The sequence below is a fragment of the Phaethon aethereus genome (assembly GCF_964289735.1).
Source record: "Phaethon aethereus genome assembly, chromosome: 6".
NCBI classification, from domain to species: domain Eukaryota; kingdom Metazoa; phylum Chordata; class Aves; order Phaethontiformes; family Phaethontidae; genus Phaethon; species Phaethon aethereus.
This window is the reverse complement of record NC_138580.1, coordinates 6,057,571-6,083,305: the sequence shown is the minus strand read 5'-3', so window position 1 is coordinate 6,083,305 and position 25,735 is coordinate 6,057,571. Positions and strand designations below refer to the sequence as shown.

Genomic DNA, 25,735 nt, shown 5'->3' with positions numbered 1-25,735 from the left:
GCAGAGCTGGACAGGTAAAAATATTATTCAGCAGGGCACGGAAGACTTCATATTAACCTGTTGTAATGAAAATCACTAAACTTTTATGTAGGGCCTCAGACGGTTAAGTGAGACATTGTAAAAAGTGGTTTTCCCAAGGAAAAACAAACTGGAAGATATACTTTTAGATAGAGAAGTCTTTGTCTTCTCCAAAGAATATTAACTACATATCTAACTCTTCAATTATAGTAAATTTTACAATGAAACTTAGTATTAAACCACCCTATACATGCAGAAATTGCATGCCAAGTATTCTGCCTATACACAGATGCACTTCCCATTTTACACTTTAGCAGCATTTTGAAAACTAAACTTTTCTTCCCTTTGTAAATCACCAGCTGTTGTGGTTTTTTTTTCCAGACAAAAAAAAAAGTTAAGATGAGACAGAGGAAAAACAATAAAAAAAAATTCTCCTGTATAGTACATAAAACCTCCGAAATAAACCTATGCAAAGTATTTAGCTAATATACATAGGGAAAAATATTCACTATACTTTATTTTCATATATACATGTATTAATTTTGTATACAGAGAAATGTGTGTATATATACACACACTTGGCATGTAGATATATGCCTATAACAATACGAAGGCTAAATATTTTCTCTGTATCTATGAGTGCTACATATTTTTTCTAGTGTTTTGATTCTGTCCACTCTGTACTAGTTATATCAGTTGCTCTCTAAGCCATTCATTGAGTACAAATGACAGAGACACGGTCAAATCTTCCAAGCATTAAGAATAGATATGAACAAGACACAGTACACACATCCACAGCTGAAGCTGGTAATACAGAGAACATAAAATTGGTCTTTTTGGACAGGGACAAAGTACTTGTAATAGGTCCTATAAACTTAAGGGAAAAAAAAAAAATCACTGTTTTAACAAGCACATTTTAACATTGCATTTGTACTAAGTAGCATTCAGATAAATGGTGAAATTTACATTTTATTACTTTTTTTGTTCATCTACAGGGTCAAATGTGGCAGGACTGACACCACCTTAGTGTCTCTGATTTTCCATGGGAACTGTTGAACTGGAAATGTTCTACAAGTCAAAAATTATGATCTATAGAGATTAATGAGATTGATACACACTAATATTTAATATAGTAATCTTTGAAACAGCATTTTATTTATACAAATCCCTGATGTTCAGTTTTACAGCACACTGTAACCACATATTAACCAAAACTATGTTTTCATCAAAGGAGCAAATACTCAACAACGCTGTATGCCGTAAAGGGATTCCAAAGTTTTCTTCAATAAAACACATTTGTAAGTTTACTTGTATAGTGGCAATTGCATTTTCTAAACTCCATCCATGCAAACCAATGGCCTTTATCTCATTTCTCTACTGATCTAAGTAGCAACACCCATGTCTTTTTCCACTACTTTCAAAGGCCACTGACTCCAATTCTGTGTAACAGCACCACGTACTTTCAGGAGATTAAGTCACACGCTGCTGATGTAGACCACAATGGGGGATAAAATTACAAAAAGGAAAAGACAGACAGGATCTATGTTCTTATTTAAGAAAAGGTAAATGCAATAATATATTTTATGTCTATGACCCAATGTCTATACGTTATCTATTCTATTTTATATGTTCACAGTATGTCTTTGACACACAAGAAAAATAGCAATAAAGGCAGTGTAAATACACAGAAGAAATTGAGACAGGTATAATACTATGATTCACTTTTTAGTAAGTATGAGATGATTAATTCCAACATCAATGGACTGAAACATTGGAAAGTATCTTTCTCATGCCGTAAGTCTTTTTTCTATTGTTGTTCATCTAGTCACTTCAAAATACTAGGAGACTGTAAGAGAAAATATCCTTTTATAACAGACCTTTGGAAAAATTGTATGTTATAAATACCTTGCTGTTTACGTGGATCATAAATCTGGAGCCCAAACAAAGGTGGTCTCTCACTTCTTAACAGTGTCACATTCCTTGTAACCAGATCCAACTGGAAAATTGACCCATTCATATAATCTGTCCAGTAAATATTATTTCCATGATGTGATAGTCCAAAAGGATGATTCAGATCTTTTCCATTGTAGACTACCTGCAATTAATTAGTGGTAGGTGAGCATTACCAGGGTTAAAATAATTATTAATTTTTCTTAGCATACGCTGCAGAGAACATAAAATGGGAAATAGGAAAACTGAGATACTGTGCCCAAACGTAAAGCAATAAAATCAAATAAAGACTGTAAAGCTGTTCTATGGACCAGCATCAATATCTAACTTCAAAACTTCATATAAATGCATTTTAAGTGTCCCCTGTCAGATAATGCAGAGGAATGTAACCATGCAACTATTACGTTCATTAAATATCTATCTTCTTCCCTAGCAAGGACACATGGTTCTTCATATAACTGAGTATCTGTTATAAACCACAAAAAAACCCCCAAGAAAACATGCCACAAGTTTGTTCCCGAAATAAGACAAACTTTCTTCCCTGCACCTTCTACTTCTGGTTTAGTAACTCAAACCTACAAATTACACCCCAAATCTTGTCTTTATTTTATTGGCTGCAGAAATGTTCTAAAACTGTGTTATTTGCTATAGGTCCAGTTTCAGGACTCCTTCAGAAGAATTGCAACAACCACTACAAAAAAGCTGTCTGGTAAAGAGGAACAGTTAAAAAAAAATTTCATTCCCTATAGAATGAACCCAAAACTTTAAGAATAATCTAAACTTTTTAAATTAATTTACAACAATTAGAACTATTTACTTTAAAAAGACATAGAAAACCGCAGAACTCTAAATCATCTACTTTTGGGAGCCCTGCCTTTATACTTCATCATAGCAGCTGCAGTTTGGAATGACTAAATTCCAGGCGTCTTCTGCTGGCTGAGATCCTTGCTTGAACTAACTCCCAACACTGTATTTCTACCTTGCCTCAACAGAAGGAAGCAGCTCATCACATGCCCTACCTTGTCTCTAGAGGCACAAACCCAAGGGAACGAGGAGATAAAGCCCACTAAATTACAACTCCTTTGAGGTGACAAACATTATCCCCTTTTGCCCTTCAAATTTTCTCTCTGGGCTTGGAATTCTTTTGGTCAAAACTCCTCATCTCAGATAACTGCTTTTGATCTAAATTAATGTTGGTCAATCATCCACAACCTACTGGTGGAATTTTTTTAGAAATTCCCCTCCCCACAAACTCTTCACTATACTGACACACAATTAAAGATGCTATTGACCCAGTTACACTTTGGTCAAAATATCCTATAATAAAGAACAAATGAGTCAGGAAAGACAAGTACCTTCTAGTTATTTTTGGCTACAATTTTTCGTTCAAAAGGCTATGCAGTTTCTTTAAATCACAGGATTACAGAAAAACACTTTTTAAAAATCCAGAACCATTCTGTGTCACATTTCAAAATAAAACCTGTAAAGACAGGTGCTTCTCCTTAGTCACCAGTTCTGGTGGGAGGCAAACCCAGCAAAACCAGCAGTTCTCACTAGCAATCCATGTGTAATCCATGGATTACAGCTGCATTTAACCTTCCTAGACTTGTTCTGTCCAGAAACTTTCCAGGTAGTCTAGCATCACTAGTAGACAAGGATCTCTAATTAGACAATATCTTTCTGCCAATATGCTTACCTGCCTCCCCACTCTGTTACAGGACCATAATGGATTTGGAGAAAAAGTAGAAGCGCTAAATGTAAATCCCAACCCAGCCATTATGACAAACTGCAACACTGCAACACTAGTACAGGCTTAACAACAGATGACTTTATATAAGAGATTTTAAAAGCAATATTAAAGCAGTATGAGCATGTACAGGGATGAGTTCCAGGAAGGACTATGCCTACAGTTACTAGTTTCAGTACTAGAGATCTGCGTATTGGTCCCATCAAGGCCATCATACAGAGGGAATCATAAGTGAAGGATAAATGAGAAGTCATAAGACATGTACATTTTGTGACAAAATCCTCACACAGGACTTAATGCCTGCCACTCTCAACTAATGATGAAGTTTCAGTTGTCAGGGTACTAATTTTATGAAGCAGATGCTAAACCTTCCCCAAATTACCAGACTGCAGTCTAAGTTTTAACCATTTTCCAGATGTCTGTTCTGTGCTTGTTGCTTCTACAAAACAACACAGAACTTCTACACAGACTTGTATCCAGCTAGTATAGCCATTAGTAACAACTGAAATGATCTCTCGCCATCTTTGACTGAACTTGTTGAGTGTTTCCCCTCTGCATATTACCACAAATACTCAAATGGGGCACCGAGATTCACTGAAGGCAGCTTATTGAGTGAAGTTAAATGAAAGCCTCCCTCTGGCAGAGCCAAAAGAATTTTTTTTTCCTACTTGAAAGCTCTTTGTGTGTGTGTGTGTGGGGGGGGAATCAACTTTTGTGTCACTTTCTAAAGATGAAAATTTCAAGCTGTATTGTAGTCTCGTACAGGAGACTGGCAACATTGCTTGTTTCAGGATAGATGACACTAGACATGCCACAGGGTTATGCAGACTTTAAAAAGCTTGAAAAGTATTTTTAACATAACACAATAAAATCCAGAAAAAGAGCACGCCTGTGGCAAACAGCAGTATTTTTCTTTTACCTTTCTGTCAGTTCCATTCAAAAATATCCTTTCAATGTGATCATAATAGGCATCACACCAGTATAATACATTGGCATGATAGTCCAGAGTTAAACCATTTGGCCACAGCATCTTTGAAGTTACAAAAATCTGCCGACTGTAGCCATCCATCCATGCCTTCTCAATTCTTCCCACATTGTCATCTATTTCATCTTCTTCCCAGTCTGTCCAATACATCCAGCTATGAAAATATAAAAATGAACATTCAGGTATCACTTTAATAATCTCAATTATACTGTAGACTTTTAACAGAAGTTCTCAACAGTATATTGACAAGCCAGAGGGATTGTGACTTTTGCATGTTTCTTTCCACTGCTATTTCCACAACTTTATTAACTTTCCCTGTGTGCTGCATGCTGCTGAAGTGACATGGTGTTTTTCTCATTTTGTAATGAATTACATGAATACCAAATGGACTAACTCACATGAAAACTGAAAGAACTAAGACCTTATATAATGACACCAGAATTATTATTATTTTTTTAAACCAGCAATTTTATTGACTTTGTGACAAATTTAAAACTTTTACAGTGTTTTGTTTTTTTTTTCAAGTCTAATTTGCCTTGTGATGCAAATCTGCTTTTTATTATGCTTAGTACTATCAAAAAAGCTGCAATACATCAATTAATTTCACTCTAGTTTAATAGCTACAGGATAACCTTGACATTCTGTGAACTTCACATCCCAAGTGAAAGCAGCTAAATTACTCAAAAAACCTATTATGAGCACTCTGTCCCTCACAAAAATGTTTAGAAAGATAGATGGCTATAAAAATCATTTGAAAAACAGCTGGTAGGCAATTTTAGCTTAGTTTTATGGTTCATAGTGCAACAATGTAGATAAGCAAAACAACTCTGAAAAATAAGTACTTATGCTACTTTTGAAAAATTAATCAAGCATTGTAATAAGTTATCTATAAGTATTAGCTCAGATGAGTTCTCTGAGGCATTCTCTACTACATACATACTTTGTTTTCCTTATTAAATTAATCTGATTATTATATTTTATTACAGATTTTTCTGGTGTCAATTCTGATTTCAACAATTTAAAATACACAAGCTGAATTTACACAAAAGCAGAGGACAGCAAATATGCTAAGAAACAACACATTCCTCTTTTTCTTACTAGCATCCTCCCCCGGCTGCCAAGGAAAAACAGGTTCATGGGAAGAAACACATAGAAGCCTGTATGTAATCTATGAAGTTTCTAAACAGCATTTCAGATTATATGACGCACAGTAACATTAATATGCTGAAAACATTTATCAAATAGTAAGCATTTCCTTTTAAAGTCAAATCTTGGATTTAAATTATTAAGCATTAAATAGAAGAAAAACATGGACCTTAAATGGATCCTACTTGTTAAAGTTGTCATGATTTAATTGGTATTTATGCGCCTCACCTTTGATTTCACCAGATTTATGACTCTGAAATAACTTGTGTGATCCTCACTCACTTAACCTGTCTGTACTTCGAAGAATAAAGTCCTGAAATTTAAATTCTGAATTTACAAAGGAATGAAACATTGAAGTGAAACACAGTTTTGTTACCAAATCGGTGTAAATGATGCCAAAACTACTGGTAAAAAATTGTATTTAAATACTCTTTTACGTATAAGCATAATTTGGTCAATTTGATTTTTATATAAGAAATTATAAAAGATAAAGAAAACACTGCACCATCAGGACACGTGTTTACAGATACATAAATGTACCTTATTTGTTTCTTTTCTGTCTCTTCCAAGTCACCCACCAGAAGGCTGTTTTGGGTTCCTTTAATATTTTTGTAAATATATGCTAAGAACATCAAACAATTTTTGATCCATAAGGCTTGTAAACTCCAATGCACATTTGACTCAAAACAGCACTAGGTTTAATCACAGAATTATAAAACCTGCGTACGCGCTAAAGCTCAGGCAGACATGCAGGTCAGTATGGTATTTATTTTATTGGAAGACAAAATTTGTTTTACAAATATTTACATGACTGCTTAACAGCAATTACTGAGCTTTTCTCCATTAACTTTTTGTCTGTACTTATTCTAGTTATGTCATAAGCAAAAACATGCTTACAGTAACAGACGTGTACATTAATGTGCTTTAATCCTATCTCACAATGCAGTTAATGCTTCTACATTGGTTAAATCAAGACTAATATTTTCTAAACGTAATTAAATGCCATAATAAACGCTATCCCTCAGGAAAAGCTTCCATGAGAAGTATAATCATGAAGGGCATGCTATTTTACTAGAATAGTGTTTTATATAATAGCCCTTTTCAGACAATACATCTTCATACACTATTTCCTGTGCCATGCATTTACTGAGCTGGAAAATTTAACAAAAGTAATTGGAGGTATGGTTATGGTTTGTGGTCTGATTTTACATCCTTACTATCTGACCTTAATTAATTGTAGCCTTTCCACAGTCACTTCCATTCCTCAAAGGACAAGCTCAAAAATGAAGACCTGATAGTGTAAATACATTCTAGCACTAGGAAAACAGCAATCAATCCAGCCATGCTAGAACTACCTGCCTACATCATTCTCCAGTGACAATTCCCTGAATAAATGGAACAGTGAATTTTTAGGTAAACCACAACTATACCATGCTAATATAATGGTTTTTTTTAATTATTATGCAGCCTATCACAATTAATTATGCTGGTAATTAATGAAAAGTACCCATCTCATTTAGTTTTGTAAACCAATGTGTACAAGGATATGGTTATAATTATCTTCAGAAATTGAGACTTACAAAGAGAAATAAAGGAGAGTGTTATAAAGTTCACTTGGTATTAAAAATAGATACAGTCTGATACACTCAATTTGTTTGAGCAAAAGGTGAGTCACATTCAAATTAAGTTGACATAGGTTCAACAGTGTCTAGACACACACATTTTTCTGAAAGTTTCAGGCAAGAACGCTGGAAAGCAATTACAGGCATTATAGACTACTGTAGAATTACAGACTACTACATCACTCTACAAACCCGATCCTAAGCAAAATTCAAACCTGTATTTATATTATAAAGACATGCATTAAACAACATAGATTAGTCTACTTCATACCCATTGACAGGATCAACAACAATTCCTCTAGGGTGGGACATGTCTCCCTCCAACAAAGTTTTTCTACTCTGAGCAGCTTTTTCCAGTCTGGCTACAGCAATTGTTTTCCTGTGGCCATCATTTGTCCAATAAAGATTATTTCCAATCCAGTCCACTGCTATGCCTTCTACATTATCAAGATCTGGAGAGAGACAGAGAACAGTAATAAGAGATTAATATTATATGTTTATAAAATTATGTTCTAAAATTATGCATCAGCATAAACAATAGACAATATATGATCCATATAGCTAAATCAGATTATTTCCTTGAATATGAATTATATTTACTTGAATATAATACTAAATTTTGCGTGTCTGTCAGAATTAATCTTTGCTGAAAACACCCTACAAAAGACAAGGACTGGTCATAAAACTTGTGTGTTACGACATAAGCCTTCAGATGTGCACCATAGCTGGCGCTGGGCAAATCACTATTTGACAAAACCCTACTTAATTTTCATCCTAAACAGCAAGATCACCCAAGTCAAGACCAGCTTCCAGGATCAGCTCTAGTCCTGAGCACAGGGCAGTGTTTACAAGTGGCACATGCCTGATCTCCCTTGAGCTGCGCCGGCAGCAGCTCAGCTCGCGCCCCGTGACAGGCCCAGTTCAGCCCCAGTGGCTGCTACCTCCAAGTGAGGGCCCGGGTCCGGCTCGGAGCCCTCGCAGCCCTGTCAGCCAGCCGTTACTGCGGCGGTGCCCTCCGGGTCGACTCTCAGGCTCAGCTCAGCAGCCGCAGCCCCTCCTGAGGAGCCCGGTTTGGCGCACACGGCACGGCGCCACACCGCATCCCAGCCCCCGTGAGCCCCACAAAAAGCCCTGACGCCGGCCCCAGCCCCGTGGCTGGCCGTTTCCTCAGGGGCACGGGGACCGGCCCTGACTGGCCCGGGGCAGTTGGCGGCCGAACACAGCACCCAGAAGCAGCACCTGACAGAGGCCTGAGGGGCAGGACACCGGGTGCTGCCTCCCTCCGCCTTCCTAACGCTGAGGAAGCCACATCTGCTTGCTTTCGTATCCTTTCCAAGGTCAAACTGGAGGTGAAAACACTCATTTTACTGTTGCCATGTTTGGTATCTTGTCACAGGTGGCCAGTGCATGTGCCTGGATTAAAAAAGGTTATGGGGTAACAGCATAACAGCTGTGACTCCAGTGCTTCCTCTGAGCCTAAGAATTCACAGCACCAAGCTGGTGCCTCCCTTTGCTGTGATGAAAATGAAGGTCAGTATGGCTGAAAAGGTAAAAAAACCAAAACAAAACCCCAAAACAAAAACCCCATACCTAACCCCTCTCCCCCCACCCCGCTCCTTACAACAATGCTTCTTGGCAATACGGATTGTATTACTTGCTTGTTGTACTTGGATATACAATCCTACAGTAACTTTTCAATGACAGGAATCATCCAGACTTGAAAAAAAGAATGTAAATTGTTTTTTCTGTTCACATTTGCATTGGTAATGCCATCTAGCTTTCATCAAACTTATTCTTTCTCACCAACATTGTCGTCACTTTCAGATCAATGCTGGAGTTTTTTTTAAAGATTTTCTCAGAACAAACACGATGCAGAGAGATTTTTATCATAATGTACATAAAACATTCATGTATTTCCATTCTTGAGGAAATGCTGATGTGACAAAATCATTGATCCTACTTAAAACGCGCTTGGCACCAGATGCACACATGAAAACCGGCTAAACTGAACTGAATTGAACAACAGCTGTTTACTATTTGAACTGTGCTGCCAGGCATATGTAATTTAACTGTCAACTTCCCAGACAACAACTTTGCACAAACTCCTGACATGCTGGTTTGGGACATTTCAAGTAGCTATCAGAGTCATTTTTACTGCAACAGCATTGTGCAGTGGCACTGTTTTGCCATCATCTAAACCTTCCGTCAGATTTCTCCACCAAGATGCCTCCCCATAATACTAATAAGTACTAACGGAAAGGTATTACTTGCTAATATTAACTTCAGCATACCTATTAATTTTTTGCAGCCTAAGGATTTGTTTTCCTTGGGACAAACTCTTCAACTATAATATTTTTTAGACCCCAAACAACTTTACCAATTGTGACTCTAATAATCTAATTTCCTACAAGAAACCAGTAAAATTCTTTGTGATGAACAGGAATGCAAAGCTCTTTTACCAAGCCACACTCTGCATAATTTATTTAGTGCAGTACAGCAAACTTTCTGCTTACTATAGCCCATAGATAACATGGTATGTCATCAACAATACACTAAGAAAAAAATATGACAGTTTTACTCAAGAAATTAAATATTGGGCTTTTTATACACTGGGATGCAGTAACAGCATCTGTAAAACATGCTGTTACAATCTCAACAACATTAGAACATGATAAATAAAAAACACTTGAACAGTGTTTTTTAGTGATTGTAATACCACCATATTCCCTATCCAGTTAGCAAAGCTATGTTTTCAAATGCCTTGTCATAGAAAATTAACAAAAAATGAAACATTTTGCAGTTTCCTTTAAAAAAAGTAAAATGAATTTAAATATAATGTTGAATTATATTAAGATTATTATAGAAACTCATACTGTATACTAAAATTTAAAAATAACAAGGATCCCCTTATTAAAAGATATACTTCAGTCAGTATGCTTTCCATATCTAAAAATACAAAACGAAAAGAAGCTGGTGGCTACTGAAAGTCATAACATGAAGTCATTACACCTATGTAATATTTTTAAAAGTGCTTTTTTCCCTTATCAGTATCTTGTCTGGGCAGTGGACAAAGAGCACAGATGAATAAAGACACATATGCAAATTAGGTATTTGTTTTTTTAACATTAACAATTCTTGTCAATAACCTAGGATTATATATGAAAGTAATTGAGAAATGCGTTTACTTATCTAGAAGAAGTTAACATGGTCTAGAGTAGTTCAGGATTTAAACTACAGGGTCTTTCTAGTTTTAACACTGTCTGTAATTCCAAGTGTGTAATCATCCTATCCCATGCATATTGATTGTTAAACTAACCACTCATGGAGGTGTATGTACGTATATAAAACTGTGATGAATTTTACACTTGCTAGGTTTCATTTGATTTTTTTTTTCTTTAACCCTTGAACTGCAAAGTACAATCTACCAGCTGCAGTGACCTGAACAGTAACAGGAATTAAGGGTAAGTAACATCTCCAGTGGTTGTTAGTAAATGTATAGTTCTTTGAACATGGGAGCAATTGAAGCCTAACTACTTCTGTATTCATGTGTTCCTTTGGGGTTTTGATTATTTAGCTGAAGAATAGTGAAATTTTTTCTTCTCTTCCATTCTAATTCCATTTCACAATTTCTGTGTTCACATTGCTATGCCCAACTGCAGAAGTCAATAAAATCAGAGTGAACTTGCAAATCAGTCATTGATATCTCCTCTCCCTATTTTTACAGAATTTTAGGATTTTAATTATACTTAGACCCCTGCTCTATATATCAAATTAAGTTGAAATCATTCTGAAGGTCCAAAAGATATTAGAGAGACAAAGGTACTCACCAAAGTATCAACTAAACCTTGTTCACATAAGAAAATAGACCTAAATTTAGTAAATCTGTTATAGGTGTAGAGATGACATTGCATACTGTGAGACATTCTATGAAAAGAAAAAGGTGACATATGCTGAGGAGTTTTCCAAAGTGTGTGTAACATTTTTATCTGTATTTCTGATACACCCAAACATTGTTATACTTTTGGGGAACTCTTTTTCCCTTGTGATCAAAAAACTTTAAGGAAACAATTCACTCAAAACTCACTCTCCATCTGGACGATATGAAACAGTATGATGACATACCTAGCCCAGTAACCACCCAGTCTGACAAGAATCATTCCGTCAAAGGACAAAACAACTGTACAACAAGGTGGGTGAGATCAGTGCCAGCAGATCACCCAGGTTTCCCAGGCTGATGGACACTGACAGTTATTTGTTGTCTCTCAGTGTCTTTGCTACATTCTTTTAAAAAGGCAATGTCAGTCAGCTGCAACTCTCTGGAACTGGGAGAGTGGCCTTTGGTCTTGGAATGATCAATGTTGAGGAGAGAGAAGTGCAAAGCATACTAGGGAAAAGAGGAGCGCATCTTACCAAGGACCTGGGAGATCAGGGCTCACAGCGAAAGACTGCTAAACAGAACAGGCAACACAGACAACTAAAAAAAAAAAACCCAGCATTTGTGTTTTATGTTACTTCAATTGAACAATATTTAAATCCCTTTAAAAATGTCTGGTTTGCTTTTTATTTAAAAACTGATTTCACACGCAAGTTTGAAACCTTAATTACAGCAATTTCTGTTGCTGGTGAAGGTACACTACTATTGCAGTTGTGCCGCCAACTCTAGGATAGGCTGTGCTGTAGGCTGTCAAATAGTTATCAATACTACACAGCAGTTAGTCTCCCGAAGTTAAGAATAAGAAATCACAGCTGAAACTATATGGAAAATCAAACTCCAGCAGTGTTAGGTGCTCAGCATTCTTAATTCCCAGTCAACAGCCTGTAGGATCAGGCCCTCATGTAGGCAAACTGTAATTATCTGAGTTAGTGTTGTTTGAGCTAGCGTATCTGTTCTTGTAAAACCTGACAGTCACAAAAAATGACAACTTCTAATCTGAGAAGTGACACCTACCACAGATAGAGTTCCTTAGCAGCATGCTGTTCAGAGCAAATATTAAACCACCTCCTGACACACCTGATTTTCTCTAGTAGCCTTACACCAAGGAATGATTTAATCTTTCCCTGCTGAGTTCTTGAGAGCTGACAAGAATAAAAGCTGAGGTGGTATGGCTGGAGGCCACATTAATTTTTTAGATCATGAAAAATACATCAACAAATGTTCTTTAAACATACTTTAAAATTATGAAACTACACCAAGTTCTATGTAACAGTGTAAGCTCCTGGGGAAGGAGTGGGGGGAGAATTACAGTGACATTTTTGGTGTATTAGGAACACAAATAATTCATCATTGGATAACCCATAACTCTTTTGGTATTGCACTGGTATTTTTGCTATGTTCTGCTTACAGAGTAGAAATTCCAGTTAACCACTATTTAAAAGAGTGTCTTCAAATTAGCTGCTTTAGTATACAAAGTTTATTCATGTTTGCATGTTTGATTAGACTAACCCCAACCTGCTTGACACCTTTCAGCAAGGATGGTCCTTGGTGCTACCTTATAAGGTTTAAAACCACGTACTGTCTGCTCCTTCCTCTACTCTGCATTTGGATTACTTTGTTGTAAAATGAAATGTGTGTTGTTTAGTAAAAGAAAGTCAGCAATGGAAGTTTTGTGCTGTTTATTATCCATTTCCATATTCACAGCGAAATGAAGGATTACCAGATTGGCAGCTGAGTATCCATAATTTACTTTCTGTCTTTTATTAAGCAATCACCAATATAGGTTAGAGAGCCCTCTTATTCCTTGCAACCGCTACTGAAGGGATCGTTGTACAGACGCTGAGGTCTGTGGAGACACCTTACACCAAGACAGCACCATATCACTGCAAACCGGAGATAACCTCTTTGAGTCAGGTGGATTAAAACATGGGCTATGAATGACAGGAAATGAAAATCCCTGTGCTAAAACAATGGTATTTTAGTTAGTTTCACTGTCTCGAGCTTCAGTTTACAAGTGAAGACATTAAGCTCTCTGAAGGCCAAAATGAATATTCATACTGCTTATTTTCTTGAGTTCTAGAAAATAATTACTGTAAAATGGATTTCAACTGAGGCAGTTGTTACCTCCTGCTGAAGCAGTCTTTCATGAAAAGGGTCCATAAAAAAAAGAAAGAAATAAATATGGGTTGACAAACTGGAGGTTTTATCACTGAAACAACATTTAGTATGACAAGACACGATTCTAGACCAGGGAGATTCTGTGAAGCATGATGGGAGAGGCGGAACTAGAGAACTACTGGCATTTTCTCTCATTGCTATAATAAATGGTACAAACACCTTAATTAAGATTCTAAAAAAAAGTTTAGGCCTTCCCGTTGCTTCAACATAGACAATGGAAAATGCATCAAGACAGACAACTTTTTTTCTCTCTCTAATGAGTTTGCAAGCACTATGGGAAGTCTCACTCTGCCAAACTGCTTGAATAAGCTCCAGATCCACATTGTGATACAGGTCAGGGTGAAGAAGTCTTATACGGTCCACAAGGATATGGGATAGCTTAGTGAACGATTACAAAGAACTACATTATGGATCCAAAGTATCTAGCTACTCAGTGAATACAGTGGAGGTGTAAGACTTACTCACTGGCAGGTATAGGCTTAAATGGACAAAGTAAGAATTAGTTACAGAGCAACTTAACCAAGCTTTACATTTCTACACTCAGGAAAAATAAACAGGAAGATATAAAAAAGGAAGTATCTCCAACTGTCTTCAAGGTCTATTTCGGGTCTGTTTTCCATAGAAGATTTAAATAAAACTTTAAATTATCTGTAAATGTCAGTTCAACTTCTTAGTGAGATTCTCTGAACGTCACTGTCAGTTAGCGTTGCCTACCATCTTTGAGGATTGTTTCTCGCTCTGTGCCATCAATTTTCTGTCGTCCAATTAGGAAACTGGTAGTATCAGCAAAGTAAATGTAATTGGATTCGGCATGGAAGTCCAGAGCACGAGGATTGACCAAGTTTTCTATAGGGATCATGTATTCATCAGATACTTTGGTATTCAGGTCCATTCCCCGTATTATGCCTGGGCGTCCCTTCCCATAAAAAAGAAACAATTCATTCTTTGGTCCTGCAAAAGAAAGATTACAAACATAAACAACTGATACTGCCTAATCTTCTTTACAGTGCATAAAGTCACTGTTTAATTAACTGGCACAATTAGGGGGGGAGCAGCAGCGTTATTCAATACCAAAAATTAAACTTTCATATATTCTGAAGGTATCTAAACTCAAGAAATCTAGCTAATTACCTTAATTAAAACACAAATTACTTCAGCTAGCTACTTACATTTCTTTTTTTTTTTCTTTAAAAGTTCTCACTGAAAAACAATGCTAAATCACAGTATAACTTTGCATCTTCTGTGAAATGGACATATATAGCTTTGCGGACAGTTAATTTTAGAATTCATTAAGATCTATCAGGGTAATGTAGACCATGACTGAAGTAATCATTAAATCTAACAAGACCATAAACTCTGGCAAATACAAAACATTGTTTTTTTCACCTGAAGTGTCTCAGAAACAAACCAGAAAAAGGATTACAGTAAATTTCTTTCAAATGGGAAGGAATACAACAAATCAAAACATACTGTTCTTTCATATTGAGATACAAAACACGGATACCGATATTTCTTAATTCCGAAGAGATTTTTTTTACAATTTAATCAAGTAGGTTAATTACAAATAACTGAAGCTTAATAGGGTGATTTTCTTTCGTTAGGGATACTTACAAATATCCTTAGATTCTTACTACTATCAATATGCCTGTTCACATTCTCTAAGATACATACTTTTCCTAATGCTTTTTTAGGGTTTTTTAATTGGAATTGTATTGAAAACTGTATGAAGTTTAACTGAGGTCAAATACATCCAGCTACCAGCATCCATCAAAGTATTTAACTGCATGCCTTTCATCTGAACTAAATCAATGACATTTGATCAAGAAACCAGACAAAAACCAGTGTTCCCCAAAACTTTCGGGACTGTCCTATTGGCTGCAGGAGACCAACAGATTGTGTATACCTAATGTTAAGTATAACCGTAGTTACACAAATCAAACTTCCTTTCACAAAGTATTAGGAGAAAAGCCTTGCTTGACTTATTCACATGAATAGTCTGCTTCTGAGTTACAAGCTGATTGTATGGGTAGAAATTAGGTGTGATAAACTATTTAACAGCATTGCATTCTCACAGCACATAGGTACTGAATAGTACATAGAGTCAGACTGATAAACTTAAAACTTGCGATGATTACTAGAATTCTTTAAAAAGCATCCCAGGTCTAATTTGTCACTTCTGTGAACTAAGCCAAACCAAATAGTTTTCAAGCATGACAAGAGTATATGGACGAACTGTCAGGTACACGTTGCAAACAAATTTTATCCAAAAGCAGGCCATGTGATTTCCATTGTTATTAATAAGCATTTTAAGTAAGATCCAGAACTATACCCTGGAATATTAGTAGCTGGCAAACTCTTTGATTTAATACTTTTACATGATACATACTTTTGCATGACCTGCCATCGCTTCCCAAGATGAAGCCAGTCCTGCAGCGACAAGTCCGTGCTTTGTAGTTGCTGCTGAGCAGACAGATGTGCGAACATCCCCCTGGCATTCCATATGGGTCCACTTCACATGCGTGGCTTCTGACTATGGTGAGTGAAAAAAACACAATTGAAATCCATTTAAAGATAATTATATGCATCAGAATGGAGAAATTTTAGACAGGAACAAAAGGGAATTTGTGTCACAATAAATCTTCCCCCACAGTATAAAAAAAAAACCCCAAAACACACAACACCTTTTGTAGTTAAGATGATACCCCAAACAGGTAAGTAATCCAAAGGGCCACCTTGTGGCCCATACCCATCATTGTATGCAATCACACCCTTCTGAATAAGCTTCTGCACAGCATTTGCCAGGAAGCACTCCTTTGGGATAAAACTGACACTTTTCCCCATTTTTATTTGTTGCTTTGGTTCATTTGTTTGATTGGTTGGGTGGCTTTTTGAGAACAGAGTGAATCCTATGCCAACACAGTTTGCTATTCATTCAACTCCATTAGACAGCATCTTTCAGGGGCAGATGCCTGTGCAGAAACTAAAGAATAGAACAAGCCTTGTAGCATTTTTCCATATTTGTACAGTTGGGACATAAATCCAGCTGAAGCAGCCAAAAAATTTCTTTCCCTTGACTTCATTTTTTCAAATGCCCAGCTCTAAATTAGCAGGCTAATATATCAAATTAACTTTTTAAAAAGGTAAATCCAATGACAAAATAAAATCTACCTTGCTAGCCTACATTTACTAAGCTGGCTTACAACAGAACAACATTATTTTAGGTCAAAATATGTTCTTCTCTTCTCTCTCCCTTCCCTCAAACTTTTTAGTTGTTAAAAAAAAAAGAAAAAGAAAAAAGAAACCAAGTTGTTTAAGGTCAATACTGTTAAAGGTATCCAGAAACTCTACCAAGCTGAGACAGCCTTTTCAGCAAATCTTGACAAGCAACAAACATGTCTATTCAAAACAAAAGAAGTAGGAGAGTGAACAAAGGGCAAGAGGAACAGAGTAATCACAGGCTGTAATAAAAGATTACACTGTGCTCATGTCTCTCCTCTACTCAACCTCCCTGACTCCCTCAGGGGTACATGAGGGGGGGCTATTGCAAGGAAAGAGTCTTTGTAGCCTCCTTCAGACACTGACATCTGCAAATCAATGCCCTCAGATACAGGGTGAAAATTAGTTCACCCAGTCTACATCAATTTAGAGTTTATTACCACTTCAGGAACTTCTCTAAAACCAGTCAGTCTGTCTAAAAACACTGACCGTGACCACCAGAATTGATGCATTCGCTTTTCTGTTCAAGCAGTCATGGCAAGGATTTATTGCTATCAGTCATATAAAAAAAATCTCAAAGTATCACTGTAAACATTTTGGGTCTTGCCATCTTTGCACAAAGTTCCCACAAATCACACTGCTTCTCTGAATGCAGAAAGTATATGATCAGAGCCATAATTAGAGTCATACAGGACTACGGACCTCAGAAATTGCTATTTTACCATAAAAATTCTGAGATTATAAAGAGTTTTCCATCCTAGATGAAAATGAAGATTTCTTTCGCAAAAGGCAAATACTGTATTTATATAAACCAAGGAAAACCTAACAGTTTCCTTTCTCACCAATTGCTGTACTGGCAGTTAGGCAGGCTAGTTGCCCATATCTCCGTGCTGTTTTGGCAACCCCAAAGACAGGAGCTCTCTTGAGGTTTGTAGTCTGTTTGAAAAGCAGGCCCAGAGAAACCAGGAACCTCTGAGGTCCGAGTGCCAAACGTGTGGATGGTATTGGACAATTTTGCAGGTGTTAAATTCTGAAAGCGCTAAGTGCGTGAAGCCAGAAAACTCGCACACCAGGGCTCTTCGGTGGTTCTCCGGGCTGAACGCTTGAGAAGCGGTTATGTTAGGAGCTTAGAGACACAGGGAAACTAGCAGTAACCACATATAAAACCAGGCAGATGAAGAAGCAACAGAGAGTTTTGCCACAGTGACAAATTTTCACTGCATCTTATGATATATTTTTGTGGAAGAACATTTTTAACCACACATCCACCTAATATCTGGGTTTATGTTTGCTAGAAAGAGGAATTTTGATCTTACCTGCTGTTTGAGTTCTTTTCTGGTACACACGGATCTCTTTAGCATTGTCAAGTCTAACAAGAGACTGAACATCAGTGCCGTTATATCTGTTTATTTGTAAAATGCTGAGGTTATCTGAATTAACTGTATATAAGTAGCTTTCAAATACTGCCAAGCCACAAAGATACCTAATCTGGAAAGGAACAAAATGACATCATTTTATCTGAATATTTTAGGTATATGTATGATTTGTAAGTATCAAACACTTCCATGAATTGTACATGCTAAATTGTAAAAAAGATTTTCTGACTATGTCTATAAATATTTGTAAATAATAAACACAAACTATGGTACAAGTATAGTTCACATTCTTGTAGTCCAAAGTTTATAATTAGAAAAGGTTTGTACATGAAAGGCAGAAACTTAAAAATACTTAGCAATCCAAATTAATTTATCCTCTGAATTTTCCAGTTTCTCTTAGTGCAATGGCTTATTTTAGTATTAACTAGCATTAGCTAATAAATACAGTAAATATATATATTTGAAACACAGTTTATAAGTTAAACTGATCTATTTTTTTCCATTATGTTGTAATCACATAAGGCAAACAGTGCAAGATATACCCACTGAATATTTTCTTAAATTAAATTAATGAACAAATTCCCTCAGCTGTGCTTGTGTTCCTTTTGTGTTAGTGTCTTTGAATAGGGTTGTCATCACATGGCACTGCTTATTTCTCAGAAAGTGAATTCTAAAATTGTATTAATCGATAATGGGTTTGGGTACATTGATTAAAAACTACCTAACGTTAGTTAGCCAGCCAATCACTGCTCGAACATGAAGTGTTCGATAATCTAGTGGTTGTGCTTCATTTGTAGATTTAGAAAACAAAGTATCTCATCGACAATTTTGAAAGCTGAACAAATTAAAGAGAATTTCTTGAAGAGAATTCACAAGCTTAATACCATATTAATCAAGAAATTGTTCACCAAAGTATTTCTTTAGCTTACTTACTTACAAATTCAAACATACATCACAAAAAACCCAAGAGCAAACAAACACCCGCACCCCCACCCCAGTTGTGCATCAAATATTTCAGTCCTTTTCTGGAAATTTCCTTTCTGGCCAAACCTTGCTATTGTTTTCTGCCCTTACTCAGAAAAAAAAAAAAAAAATGACACCAAGAGAAGTGTTTGATTAAGACTCAATAGAAATTCAATCCAATTACAGTAGGATGGAAAAAACAGCTTTGAAAATAATGATGCATCTGTACCAAATTGTTGAATCCTCCTCTGCATTATAATCTTTCCTTCACTTATTTCCATCTGCACTCAGTTTAAAGCTTTATTATTTAAATCCCATGAGAGCTTTTCTATATTTACACTATCAAAACTATGTGACTCTTTTTACAATACATTTTATAATGACTTAATTATTTCTATTTAATTTATGCATTTGTTGGTTTTTACTTCTCATAAAGCTTTCCAGCTTTCTTATGTATGAATGGAACTTTATGTATGAACTTTAATCCCTAAAATTACTTGAGAATAGCTTTCTGGTCTGCTCTTTCCTTGGACTAATGTGGAGTAACTGTTATTCTAAATCCTAGTAAATGCAAGCACAAAACATAGTAAAATCACCGATTTTTCATTTGAGTGGAACAACCACCAATATGCTTCTCCTTTTGTGATAGCAGTGACCAACTGAAAGGTCAAACTTTTTAATACCCCTCGCCCACATTGAAAGAAACAGACATTCTTCTTTCTTAGCTAGTTTAGAGAAGAAAGAATCCCTCTGAACTTTAGATAAAGTATCTTCTTTTGCATCTACATTGCAGAAAGGATAGGAAGAACAAGCATGTCTCCTATGGCACTAGTTCAACTCAGTTACAGTATTTGTTAGTTGCTTCTGAAAATGGTTTTCTTTAAAGTATCAATTCCAAAATGTTACCTGAAAAAAAAAAAAAAATTTACAAAACCTGTTTTTCCAGAACAACTGGCTAAAGACTGGGAGCAATCTGATAGAAGATAAGGGGCTTACTATTTAGCCAGGTGACCTAGACTGTTTTTTATCACATATTCTCCCTCTTTTTAAATGGTAGTTATGCTAACTGGTTGTCTCTTGCTAAACAGTGATTGCTTGGAAGCAAGCAAAACATGACAGCAGAACAGGTATAAAGTTTATTCTGTCTGCACATTTTTACACACTCTGTTTAATCTCAGGCAGAAGCAGATGTATTCATGGCACCCACACCAGCTCTGGGAGTCCAAGTAGCAACCAGGAACAGTTTGGTCTTTGCTAACTTTCCCTCAATTTACATAAGCCTCACAACTACCAGGGAACCCTTCCTCTCCCTGTTACCTAGTACCCTGCTCTCCAAGCTGAAGCAACAGTCACAGATTGATTCTGCTGCTCAAAGACTCATACAGTTTCAGCATTTGTATTTATGACTCTAAACATCCGGATCAACTGGAAAAAGCATCATTACCATCAACAGAATACAATGTAAGGGCATCCAGATTGGTCTAAACTGGTGAATAGCTTTTATTCTTCTCTTTCACATTCTTGTGCCTGTTAGTCTCTCCTTTCAGAATTGGCAAGGGTAACTTCTTATTATTAATAATTTAACCCCTAGTATCTTTCCATTGTCCCGTATTTTCCCTCCTGAAGTCTTTTACAGTGGGGAGTGTGACTTACATCGTGCACTGTTAATGAGACACTACATGGAAGCTTGTCCGTAGGCTGCAAAACAGGCTAACTTGCAAATAAAACAAAACATGCAGATGGATCTTTTACTGTCTAACACATTTCAACTGAAAAGAGAAAAAATCTGAAGTTATTGTAACTGTTAGCATTATGTACATTTATTTATTGATATAATTACTTTTTACTAATTTTCAAATAAATACCTACTTGTCTGCCTTTAATTACCGTATGCCTCTTTCTCCCTTGATAGTCAACAACTTCCACACTGTCCAGATATATGTCAACCCAGTATACATATTTATTGATGAGGTCTAGTGCAAGAGCAGTTGGTTGTTCAATTTTAGAGTCTACTATCCACGTTCTATTCATTCCATCCATGTCACATCTCTCAACCTTGGCAGCATTCCCGTAGTCTGTAAAGAAAAGCTTTCTGTTGAAAGAAAACAAGATGTTGTAAGTTCTCAAGGGTGTGAGCAGAGTGTAAAGCTCCTGGTGGCTCTGTGCAAAGTAAGTTTTTGTTCTTCATCATTTCAGCAGTTTCATCTATCAATAACCCATACCGATAATCATATAATTACAAAAAAATTTCACTGTATCTTCAACGAAATTCACAATTACACAGAATTTTCTTTCAAATGGAAGGTACAAAAGTTATAAATGCATTTCCTTACACTACAGATACACCATGTAATACTTGTCTTTTAAATGGATGGTGTTCATATGTACAGAGACTACATTGCAATCTTAATTATCTCTTTAACCTGTATTTATAAAAAATGGCAAGACAGTTACAAATAACAGAGAGCGGCAAAACCATAAAGCACTTCCATGCTTTGGAGAACAACTCATTGCACATAGGTATAACATACAGTGATGCACACTGTCAGGTTTTTGAAAACATATTTCTGAAGAAGAAGATTTAGTCTGTAGTGCATTTGTATCCAGTCTTGGAAAGATGTTCAGGCTTTAAAATTTTTCCACAGATCCAATAAGTCATTCCATCCAAGAATAATGGGAAACTATTAAAGACTTAAAATTGCTACTAAAGCTTCCTAACCCGATACTTGCTTAGCACTCACTGTGTTTAGTACACACAAATCAATTTTGATTAACCTGATAATATTTTAACAAGATTACCTATTTGTGAGACTAAATTACGCTTGCAATCTGAAGACCACCTTTCCATGACATTAACAGGCTATAAGGAATAATCTGATTCCAGACTGAACATTACTAAAACTACTTTGAGAATCAGGATTTCATTTTCCAAATGAAGTGAATTATCTCCTAGTTATTACCATTAATGGGAATAACATTTGATCAACATCATAAAAAACTTGAGATATCTTTATGTTAAAGAGTAACAATTTATAGCCTTGTAACCTCTCATAGAAATTCAGCATTGCAGTATGTTTTGGGCTAGAAAGAATACATGTTTGCTAAAGAGCCAAATGAGACCCATATCCGTTATTATTACCATCTTCAAATAAGAATACATTTTAAATGTAGCTAAAGTATTTCATGTGCAAAATATGTAGATTTAAAAAAATCATTACAAGTATTGAAGGCAGTAGAATTATCTATAGTTTATGTACAGCAGCTGTCAAATGTCAAAATGAATTGATCACAGAATCATCAAGTAGGGTTTGAGGAGAATTTGAAAGGTCATGTAGTCCAGCACCAGGCCATAAGGCAGAATAAACTTTACCTATAACATTCCTGAGGGATAACTCCATTCCTGACAGGGATTTCTATTTATCAAAATAATTCTGAATTCCTGTCTTGTCCTTCATTGTAATTCTGTATCCCAGCTATACCTTAAGACATTTTAAAAAACATGTCTAACCTTCATGTCAATCAAAATGTGCATACTATGGATGATGTGCAAAGTAAAAATTATGGCTGCAAAGCAAATGTTTAACTTTTAATGAAAACAGTCAAAAGAACTGCGTGTATATATGTGTGTATACACTTTTATATATATGTATATATGTACTTCATCAGTAATAACAAGGCCAACACCTATTACATTTAAATAAGTTGTTACAACATTACATGTACTGTAGTCTACAATCTGTACTTCTAAGGATTTGATTTGGGTTATTTAATGGAATCTTGTATCTCAAGATTAAAACATTCAAACTAAAGCTCATTTCCCAATCATAGAACCAAATGGGTTGTGCTGTGATCAGGCACACACACCCATGTGTATATATACACATACGCACACATACACACAGTAACTTCAAAGACCTGGACCTTGACTTCACACCGGCTCTTTACTTGAATGCTTAGAGCACGGTATTCTTATACGAGACAACATTTCTACATGATATCACAAAACAGTCTAATGTACAAGTTAGAAATAATAATTGTCTTTTATAACTATATTTCTTGTCTGATCTGAAAAAAGAATAACACACTTGTATGTCAGTAAGACGGAAATACAGTAAAGAGTATCTAATTTAAGATGTTTCTCCGGCTTTCAAGGATGGGGGACATTTCTTTGTTTTCTAAATATCTGATTTATATTAACATTATTTGTGCTAAGGAAGCTAGCATCACTTCATGTGTGAATGACATACTTTTCATTTTAAAAATAATGACGCTTCTCCTGGAGACTGACAATAATAAAATTTTATCTTTCAATGTAGAGGCAAAAGACAGAGCAAGAAAGTAGTTGCGCCTAACTGCTGCTGCATGATCAAAGCATACTGAAAATTAAATTAAGAAAATTAAATGCTTTACCACGCAATCTTGAAAAGAAATTCTGTATTTAAAGACTAATGCAGATTTTTAGAATGAGTTTTAAATTGGAATTGCATTTATTACACATGAAGCTGACCCACAATTACACTGTATTTCTTGTGCCTTGGGAGTTAAGGATACACTGTAGTAGTATTTATTTCAGCTCAAGACTGATTTTCCTGCTCACAAATGGTGCTGGATTTGCTTATCCATCTTCAGCAGGGGGTGGGGAAATCTTTTATCAATTCACAGAGCAATTTCAGTGAGAATACTGAACATGTGCATGTCCCTGTACAACACAAGCACTGTGCAGTAGCACTGACCTTGAGGGACCAGCTTGAACAGGGACAGGGAGAGCTGCATTCATTACAGCCTTTACTTCCTGAGAGTACCAATGGGGATGCTAATTGAGGCTGCTATAAAATAGCAAAAATGTTGGTACTAAATTGAATTTTATTAAGGCATGTTGTATTTTGAAAGCCACATACTTCTTCATCCATAGAAATTCTGAATCTTCTCCTAGCTCTTTGAAACTGCACAAACCCCATGTGCTGCCCACTGTTAATCAAGAACAAAAAGGGCTCCTCTTCATCAGGTCCAGGTGCTTTGCAGGCATCCTATAATATTCTTTTTTTAAACTTCTTAAATTCATAAAAGTACTTAATTGTTTTGACCCATTCCCTATTCCATCCAGAAGAGTTTCATTGTTCCAACAGTTAGGAATCTACATCTAATAACTAATGATGATATCTTCAGGGCTAAATTATACATACTGAGTTCTGCAGCACACTTCTTTGGCTTAAACAGTTCTTCTTACCTGTCCTCCCCTCCACAGGTATTTCTAGATGTCAGTCAAATTCTTTCACTTTCTCCCTAGCAGGTAGAGATAAGCAAAGAAAGTCAGTCTCATCTCTTAAGACCGGCTCATTATGTTGCCCTTCTGTGCAGTTATTCCAATTTTAGGTCATGTTATTGAACAAGCATGGTCAGCACCAGATGCGCTGTTCCAGAGAGGAGTTCACTGGTGCCTGTACAACGGCACTGTAACTTCCCTGCATCAGCTGGAGATTCAGCCGTCACTGGATGACATTTACCACTTTCACAGCTCGATTACACTGCTGATTTACAGTCATCCTCTCACCAGCTATTACATACATCCTCCTCCCTCAGCTGATTTCCCAGGGTTTAGCTGACTTTCTCCAGTCTATGAAATACAACCCATTTCATAACTTCACAACTTAGTCTTAGAAAGTTATGGCTGGACTTTTTCCAACACACATTTGGTTTCAACTAGAAAAACATGGGGAATATTCCCTCCACATCTGAGCCACAAAATATCTGTAAGATTTTAAAATATGCTCAACTGACAAACCCACCCACTACAAATAGCAATGAAGTCAGGTTACCAACTAAAACTAATTCCAGAGAAGAATGCCATCGTGAGACACAAGTGACAGTGACCTTCCCAGTCCCTGTTCTCATACCAGTGGTCACAGATTCATCTTCCTTTCAAGACCAGGCCCCAAAAAACACGCAAGGAGGGCCTCAAAAGGCCCATTCTTTCCTGATGGAAGACATCTGTCCTATGTAGAAATGTCCTTTCAGACCCAGATAGCATCTTAGTTCGGCTGCCAACGTTATATGACTCCCTTATCACATTGGTTTTGTCCAGCAACTTCTCTCTTGTCACTTCCTTTTGTTTTCCAAGCTTTCAGTCACCACAAACAGGGTAAACTGCTGTGAATTTGGGGACAAATTGGAAAAAAAAAAAAAAAAGAGCAGAACTGGTTGACTTTACTGGTTCAAAGTAGCTACAAATTGTGATAATCTGTGGAGTTCTTACTGAACAGAGCAGCACAACATGGGGGAAAGAAAGATTCTACAACTATTTTTTTTTTCTTCTCTTTTTTCCCCTACTAAAACTGTCCGTCTACAGGAACATGCCTAGTATAAATCCAAACTGGTGGCAACACTCCCCCAACATAACTTCCTTGACATGCAGAAATATGCATTTTCAGAGATGTTACACAGTGAATGTAATATGGTAATTCAAGACTGATTCCTCACATGGTTGCAACTATGCTCTACTATTGTTTTAGATTATCAGAACAAAATCTTGCAAGTTTGATCCTTTCCAGTTTTGAGGGGATAAAAGCCTTCACTTTCTTTTGTCTTAGTAATGGCAACCAA

General features: G+C 36.3%; 1 protein-coding gene across 1 annotated transcript in view; it reads right to left on the bottom strand.

Annotated features, from left to right (window-relative positions):
- The window catches only part of LRP1B (LDL receptor related protein 1B), a gene marked incomplete at its 3' end in the record, with an annotated part of 741,532 nt that overhangs the window by 282,804 nt on the left and 432,993 nt on the right, over positions 1–25,735 (bottom strand). Inside the window, exons 8-14 of the mRNA XM_082001234.1 lie at positions 21,005–21,227; positions 18,113–18,284; positions 15,967–16,110; positions 14,295–14,531; positions 7,740–7,920; positions 4,635–4,854; positions 1,924–2,113 (exon numbers count right to left, since the gene is read on the bottom strand). Coding sequence (XP_081857360.1) covers positions 1,924–2,113; positions 4,635–4,854; positions 7,740–7,920; positions 14,295–14,531; positions 15,967–16,110; positions 18,113–18,284; positions 21,005–21,227 — 1,367 coding nt within the window. The remainder of the gene's footprint in view (positions 1–1,923; positions 2,114–4,634; positions 4,855–7,739; positions 7,921–14,294; positions 14,532–15,966; positions 16,111–18,112; positions 18,285–21,004; positions 21,228–25,735) is intronic.